Genomic DNA, 8779 nt, shown 5'->3' with positions numbered 1-8779 from the left:
ATTGGAGGGTGGGGATCACATTGCTGTAACCTCCAGAGCTCTGCTTCCACTCCTAGTTGTAACGTGTCATCCACATATAACAGACAACATCTTCATTAATAACACTGGTTCCAGAGACGCCCTGAGATCAACAGGAATGAATATGAAGAAACAAGTTAGGATAGAGTAATGTGGTGTGTGTGTGTGTGTGTGTGTGTGTGTGTGTGGTGTGTGTGTGTGATGGATGGGCACTAGTTTCTCTCCAGGTGGTGGTTGTAATGAAGCTTTACCCAGGGCCACGGCAGAGCTGTGATTTGTGTGTGTGTGTGTGTGTGTGTGATGTCTGAGACACTGGTAGATTACACTCTACACAAATGTCCTGAAGCATGGAGGCCTGAGGGACACACTCTGCAAGAGAGAACACACACACACACTCTCTCTTACTCTGAGGAGACCACTGCCTTGGACATGATAAATGTGGGTCTCACTGTAGCTCTCATCTCCAGGGATCCAACTCAGAGACACAGAGGCCCAGTTTCCACTTTTTTCACTGGTTGAAAGTGGATCTGGAGCCTCTGGAGCCACAATGGACGCCGGGCAAAGACAAAGATGAGTGATGTGGACACAGATGTTGACTAGGAGGTTCGGGGAGGAGCAATGAGTTGATTGGATGGTTTCTGAAGGACATTTCTCTGTAGCACTTGACTTGAATTGACCTGACGTTTAGTTTCAGTTTGCCATGAAGTGTCATAACCTTTCATGACAGGTACTATGTCATCCTTATGACAGCCTTGCATAGGTCCACTCGCTTCAAAAGTTACGTTTTAAGGATGTCTCTGTGACAATGTGTTTGTGTGCGTGTTTGTTTGCGTGTGTGTGTGTGTGTGTGTGTGTGCAGGTGTGTGCAGGTGTGTGTGTTTGTGTGTGTGTGTTTACGTGCAGGTGTGTGTGTGTGTGTGTGTCTGACGTGGTGTCTTATGAAAACGGAAGCAGTTCGGTTAGATCCCTATAGGAGACAGCTTTAGAAGGGGAGAACAGAACAGGAGCCAGAGATTCAACACAGTGCTGGGTACCAGCCTCTATGGATGAATGATGGACTGATGGTGAGGGACACACTCTCTAGGGACGGGTGGAGGGCTTGGAGAGCTGTGTAGTAGACTGGTAGACAACACAGTGCTGGGTACCAGCCTCTATGGATGAATGATGGACTTGATGGTGAGGTACACACTCTCTAGGAACAGGTGGAGGGCTTGGAGAGCTGTGTAGTAGACTGGTAGACAACACAGTGCTGGGTACCAGCCTCTATGGATGAATGATGGACTGATGGTGAGGTACACCACTCTCTAAGAAAGGGTGGAGGGCTTGGAGAGCTGTGTAGTAGACTGGTAGACAACACAGTGCTGGGTACCAGCCTCTATGGATGAATGATGGACTGATGGTCAGGTACACACTCTCTAGGGACGGGTGGAGGGCTTGGGAGAGCTGTGTAGTAGACTGGTAGACAACACAGTGCTGGGTACCAGCCTCTGTGGATGACTGATGGACTGATGGTGAGGTACACACTCTCTAGGGACGGGGTGGAGGGCTTGGAGAGCTGTGTAGTAGACTGGTAGACAACACAGTGCTGGGTACAGCCCTCTATGGATCGAATGATGGACTGATATGGTGAGGTACACACTCTCTAGGACGGGTGGAGGGCTTGGAGAGCTGTGTAGTAGACTGGTAGACAACACAGTGCTGCGGTACCAGCCTCTCATGATGAATGATGGACTGATGGTGAGGGACACTCTCTCTAGGGCACGGGTGGAGGGCTTGGAGAGTGGTGTTGTAGACTGGTAGAAAACACAGTGCTGGGTACCCAGCCTCCATGGATGAATGATGGACTGATGGTGAGGACACTCTCTCTAGGACGGGTGGAGGGCTTGGAGAGCTGTGTAGTAGACTGGTAGACCAACACAGTGCTGGGTACCAGCCTCTATGGATGAATGATGGACTGATGGTGAGGGACACTCTCTCTAGGGACGGGTGGGAGGGCTTGGATGAGCTGTGTTGTAGACTGGTAGACAACACAGTGACTGGGTACCAGCCTCCATGGATGAATGATGGGACTGATGGTGAGGGACACTCTCTCTAGGGACGGGTGGTTACTATGGCTTGGATAGCTGTGTAGCAGACTGGTAACAACTCAGGTGGTACCAGCTTCTCGGAGAATGATGGGAACTGATGGTACTCTCTCTATGGACGGTGGGGGGGCTGTGTAGTAGCGGTAGACAACACTGGGTACCAGCCTCTATGGATGAAGATGGTGATGGTAGGTCCCTTAGGGACGGGTGGAGGGAGAGCTGTTAGTAGACTGGTAGACAACACAGTGCTGGTACCAGCCTCTATGGATGAATGATGGACTGATGGTATCTCTCTAGGGATGGGTGGAGGGCTTGGAGAGCTGTGTAGTAGATTGGTAGACAACACAGTGCTGGGTACCCAGCTTCTATGGATGAATGATGGACTGATGGTACTCTCTCTAGGGACAGGTGGAGGGCTTGGAGAGCTGTGTAGTAGACTGGTAGACAACACAGTGCTGGGTACCAGCCTCTATGGATGAATGATGGACTGATGGTACTCTCTCTAGGGACGGGTGGAGGGCTTGGAGAGCTGTGTAGTAGACTGGTAGACAACACAGTGCTGGGTACCAGCCTCTATGGATGAATGATGGACTGATGGTACTCTCTCTAGGGACGGGTGGAGGGCTTGGAGAGCTGTGTAGTAGACTGGTAGACAACACAGTGCTGGGTACCAGCCTCTATGGATGAATGATGGACTGATGGTACTCTCTCTAGGGACGGGTGGAGGGCTGTGTAGTAGACTGGTAGACAACACAGTGCTGGGTACCAGCCTCTATGGATGAATGATGGACTGATGGTACTCTCTCTAGGGACGGGTGGAGGGCTTGGAGAGCTGTGTAGTAGACTGGTAGACAACACACAGTGCTGGGTACCAGCCTCTATGGATGAATGATGGACTGATGGTACTCTCTCTAGGGACGGGTGGAGGGCTTGGAGAGCTGTGTAGTAGACTGGTAGACAACACAGTGCTGGGTACCAGCCTCTATGGATGAATGATGGACTGATGGTACTCTCTCTAGGGACGGGTGGAGGGCTGTGTAGTAGACTGGTAGACAACACAGTGCTGGGTACCAGCCTCTATGGATGAATGATGGACTGATGGTACTCTCTCTAGGGACGGGTGGAGGGCTGTGTAGTAGACTGGTAGACAACACAGTGCTGGGTACCAGCCTCTATGGAGGAATGATGGACTGATGGTACTCTCTCTAGGGACGGGTGGAGGGCTGTGTAGTAGACTGGTAGACAACACAGTGCTGGGTACCAGCCTCTATGGATGAATGATGGACTGATGGTACTCTCTCTAGGGACGGGTGGAGGGCTGGGTAGTAGACTGGTAGACAACACAGTGCTGGGTACCAGCCTCTATGGATGAATGATGGACTGATGGTACTCTCTCTAGGGACGGGTGGAGGGCTGTGTAGTAGACTGGTAGACAACACAGTGCTGGGTACCAGCCTCTATGGATGAATGATGGACTGATGGTACTCTCTCTAGGGACGGGTGGAGGGCTGTGTAGTAGACTGGTAGACAACACAGTGCTGGGTACCAGCCTCTATGGATGAATGATGGACTGATGGTACTCTCTCTAGGGACGGGTGGAGGGCTGTGTAGTAGACTGGTAGACAACACAGTGCTGGGTACCAGCCTCTATGGATGAATGATGGACTGATGGTACTCTCTCTAGGGACGGGTGGAGGGCTGTGTAGTAGACTGGTAGACAACACAGTGCTGGGTACCAGCCTCTATGGATGAATGATGGACTGATGGTACTCTCTCTAGGGACGGGTGGAGGGCTGTGTAGTAGACTGGTAGACAACACAGTGCTGGGTACCAGCCTCTATGGATGAATGATGGACTGATGGTACTCTCTCTAGGGACGGGTGGAGGGCTGTGTAGTAGACTGGTAGACAACACAGTGCTGGGTACCAGGCCTCTATGGATGAATGATGGACTGATGGTACTCTCTCTAGGGACGGGTGGAGGGCTGTGTAGTAGACTGGTAGACAACACAGTGCTGGGTACCAGCCTCTATGGATGAATGATGGACTGATGGTACTCTCTCTAGGGACGGGTGGAGGGCTGGTAGTAGACTGGTAGACAACACAGTGCTGGGTACCAGCCTCTATGGATGAATGATGGACTGATGGTACTCTCTCTAGGGACGGGTGGAGGGCTGTGTAGTAGACTGGTAGACAACACAGTGCTGGGTACCAGCCTCTATGGATGAATGATGGACTGATGGTACTCTCTCTAGGGACGGGTGGAGGGCTGTGTAGTAGACTGGTAGACAACACAGTGCTGGGTACCAGCCTCTATGGATGAATGATGGACTGATGGTACTCTCTCTAGGGACGGGTGGAGGGCTGTGTAGTAGACTGGTAGACAACACAGTGCTGGGTACCAGCCTCTATGGATGAATGATGGACTGATGGTACTCTCTCTAGGGACGGGTGGAGGGCTGTGGTAGTAGACTGGTAGACAACACAGTGCTGGGTACCAGCCTCTATGGATGAATGATGGACTGATGGTACTCTCTCTAGGGACGGGTGGAGGGCTGTGTAGTAGACTGGTAGACAACACAGTGCTGGGTACCAGCCTCTATGGATGAATGATGGACTGATGGTACTCTCTCTAGGGACGGGTGGAGGGCTGTGTAGTAGACTGGTAGACAACACAGTGCTGGGGTACCAGCCTCTATGGATGAATGATGGACTGATGGTACTCTCTCTAGGGACGGGTGGAGGGCTGTGTAGTAGACTGGTAGACAACACAGTGCTGGGTACCAGCCTCTATGGATGAATGATGGACTGATGGTACTCTCTCTAGGGACGGGTGGAGGGCTGTGTAGTAGACTGGTAGACAACACAGTGCTGGGTACCAGCCTCTATGGATGAATGATGGACTGATGGTACTCTCTCTAGGGACGGGTGGAGGGCTGTGTAGTAGACTGGTAGACAACACAGTGCTGGGTACCAGCCTCTATGGATGAATGATGGACTGATGGTACTCTCTCTAGGGACGGGTGGAGGGCTGTGTAGTAGACTGGTAGACAACACAGTGCTGGGTACCAGCCTCTATGGATGAATGATGGACTGATGGTACTCTCTCTAGGACGGGTGGAGGGCTGTGTAGTAGACTGGTAGACAACACAGTGCTGGGTACCAGCCTCTATGGATGAATGATGGACTGATGGTACTCTCTCTAGGGACGGGTGGAGGGCTGTGTAGTAGACTGGTAGACAACACAGTGCTGGGTACCAGCCTCTATGGATGAATGATGGACTGATGGTACTCTCTCTAGGGACGGGTGGAGGGCTGTGTAGTAGACTGGTAGACAACACAGTGCTGGGTACCAGCCTCTATGGATGAATGATGGACTGATGGTACTCTCTCTAGGGACGGGTGGAGGGCTGTGTAGTAGACTGGTAGACAACACAGTGCTGGGTACCAGCCTCTATGGATGAATGATGGACTGATGGTACTCTCTCTAGGGACGGGTGGAGGGCTGTGTAGTAGACTGGTAGACAACACAGTGCTGGGTACCAGCCTCTATGGATGAATGATGGACTGATGGTACTCTCTCTAGGGACGGGTGGAGGCTGTGTAGTAGACTGGTAGACAACACAGTGCTGGGTACCAGCCTCTATGGATGAATGATGGACTGATGGTACTCTCTCTAGGGACGGGTGGAGGGCTGTGTAGTAGACTGGTAGACAACACAGTGCTGGGTACCAGCCTCTATGGATGAATGATGGACTGATGGTACTCTCTCTAGGGACGGGTGGAGGGCTGTGTAGTAGACTGGTAGACAACACAGTGCTGGGTACCAGCCTCTATGGATGAATGATGGACTGATGGTACTCTCTCTAGGGACGGGTGGAGGGCTGTGTAGTAGACTGGTAGACAACACAGTGCTGGGTACCAGCCTCTATGGATGAATGATGGACTGATGGTACTCTCTCTAGGGACGGGTGGAGGGCTGTGTAGTAGACTGGTAGACAACACAGTGCTGGGTACCAGCCTCTATGGATGAATGATGGACTGATGGTACTCTCTCTAGGGACGGGTGGAGGGCTGTGTAGTAGACTGGTAGACAACACAGTGCTGGGTACCAGCCTCTATGGATGAATGATGGACTGATGGTACTCTCTCTAGGGACGGGTGGAGGGCTGTGTAGTAGACTGGTAGACAACACAGTGCTGGGTACCAGCCTCTATGGATGAATGATGGACTGATGGTACTCTCTCTAGGGACGGGTGGAGGGCTGTGTAGTAGACTGGTAGACAACACAGTGCTGGGTACCAGCCTCTATGGATGAATGATGGACTGATGGTACTCTCTCTAGGGACGGGTGGAGGGCTGTGTAGTAGACTGGTAGACAACACAGTGCTGGGTACCAGCCTCTATGGATGAATGATGGACTGATGGTACTCTCTCTAGGGACGGGTGGAGGGCTGTGTAGTAGACTGGTAGACAACACAGTGCTGGGTACCAGCCTCTATGGATGAATGATGGACTGATGGTACTCTCTCTAGGGACGGGTGGAGGGCTGTGTAGTAGACTGGTAGACAACACAGTGCTGGGTACCAGCCTCTATGGATGAATGATGGACTGATGGTACTCTCTCTAGGGACGGGTGGAGGGCTGTGTAGTAGACTGGTAGACAACACAGTGCTGGGTACCAGCCTCTATGGATGAATGATGGACTGATGGTACTCTCTCTAGGGACGGGTGGAGGGCTGTGTAGTAGACTGGTAGACAACACAGTGCTGGGTACCAGCCTCTATGGATGAATGATGGACTGATGGTACTCTCTCTAGGGACGGGTGGAGGGCTGTGTAGTAGACTGGTAGACAACACAGTGCTGGGTACCAGCCTCTATGGATGAATGATGGACTGATGGTACTCTCTCTAGGGACGGGTGGAGGGCTGTGTAGTAGACTGGTAGACAACACAGTGCTGGGTACCAGCCTCTATGGATGAATGATGGACTGATGGTACTCTCTCTAGGGACGGGTGGAGGGCTGTGTAGTAGACTGGTAGACAACACAGTGCTGGGTACCAGCCTCTATGGATGAATGATGGACTGATGGTACTCTCTCTAGGGACGGGTGGAGGGCTGTGTAGTAGACTGGTAGACAACACAGTGCTGGGTACCAGCCTCTATGGATGAATGATGGACTGATGGTACTCTCTCTAGGGACGGGTGGAGGCTGTGTAGTAGACTGGTAGACAACACAGTGCTGGGTACCAGCCTCTATGGATGAATGATGGACTGATGGTACTCTCTCTAGGGACGGGTGGAGGGCTGTGTAGTAGACTGGTAGACAACACAGTGCTGGGTACCAGCCTCTATGGATGAATGATGGACTGATGGTACTCTCTCTAGGGACGGGTGGACGGCTGTGTAGTAGACTGGTAGACAACACAGTGCTGGGTACCAGCCTCTATGGATGAATGATGGACTGATGGTACTCTCTCTAGGGACGGGTGGAGGGCTGTGTAGTAGACTGGTAGACAACACAGTGCTGGGTACCAGCCTCTATGGATGAATGATGGACTGATGGTACTCTCTCTAGGGACGGGTGGAGGGCTGTGTAGTAGACTGGTAGACAACACAGTGCTGGGTACCAGCCTCTATGGATGAATGATGGACTGATGTACTCTCTCTAGGGACGGGTGGAGGGCTGTGTAGTAGACTGGTAGACAACACAGTGCTGGGTACCAGCCTCTATGGATGAATGATGGACTGATGGTACTCTCTCTAGGGACGGGTGGAGGGCTGTGTAGTAGACTGGTAGACAACACAGTGCTGGGTACCAGCCTCTATGGATGAATGATGGACTGATGGTACTCTCTCTAGGGACGGGTGGAGGGCTGTGTAGTAGACTGGTAGACAACACAGTGCTGGGTACCAGCCTCTATGGATGAATGATGGACTGATGGTACTCTCTCTAGGGACGGGTGGAGGGCTGTGTAGTAGACTGGTAGACAACACAGTGCTGGGTACCAGCCTCTATGGATGAATGATGGACTGATGGTACTCTCTCTAGGGACGGGTGGAGGGCTGGGTAGTAGACTGGTAGACAACACAGTGCTGGGTACCAGCCTCTATGGATGAATGATGGACTGATGGTACTCTCTCTAGGGACGGGTGGAGGGCTGGGTAGTAGACTGGTAGACAACACAGTGCTGGGTACCAGCCTCTATGGATGAATGATGGACTGATGGTACTCTCTCTAGGGACGGGTGGAGGGCTGTGTAGTAGACTGGTAGACAACACAGTGCTGGGTACCAGCCTCTATGGATGAATGATGGACTGATGGTACTCTCTCTAGGGACGGGTGGAGGGCTGTGTAGTAGACTGGTAGACAACACAGTGCTGGGTACCAGCCTCTATGGATGAATGATGGACTGATGGTACTCTCTCTAGGGACGGGTGGAGGGCTGTGTAGTAGACTGGTAGACAACACAGTGCTGGGTACCAGCCTCTATGGATGAATGATGGACTGATGGTACTCTCTCTAGGGACGGGTGGAGGGCTGTGTAGTAGACTGGTAGACAACACAGTGCTGGGTACCAGCCTCTATGGATGAATGATGGACTGATGGTACTCTCTCTAGGGACGGGTGGAGGGCTGTGTAGTAGACTGGTAGACAACACAGTGCTGGGTACCAG

The 8779-nt window shown here is 52.1% G+C and overlaps 1 protein-coding gene across 1 annotated transcript in view; it reads right to left on the bottom strand.

Annotated features, from left to right (window-relative positions):
* Positions 1 to 985: 985 nt before the first annotated feature.
* The window catches only part of LOC109886712 (mitotic spindle assembly checkpoint protein MAD1), an 84138-nt gene continuing 76344 nt past the window's right edge, over positions 986 to 8779 (bottom strand). The window contains exon 17 of the mRNA XM_031814582.1: positions 986 to 998. Within this exon, the coding sequence (XP_031670442.1) occupies positions 986 to 998 (13 nt within the window). The remainder of the gene's footprint in view (positions 999 to 8779) is intronic.

Source organism: Oncorhynchus kisutch, unplaced genomic scaffold, assembly GCF_002021735.2.
Source record: "Oncorhynchus kisutch isolate 150728-3 unplaced genomic scaffold, Okis_V2 Okis07a-Okis12b_hom, whole genome shotgun sequence".
NCBI lineage: Eukaryota > Metazoa > Chordata > Actinopteri > Salmoniformes > Salmonidae > Oncorhynchus > Oncorhynchus kisutch.
This window is presented reverse-complemented; position numbering and strand designations above follow the sequence as displayed.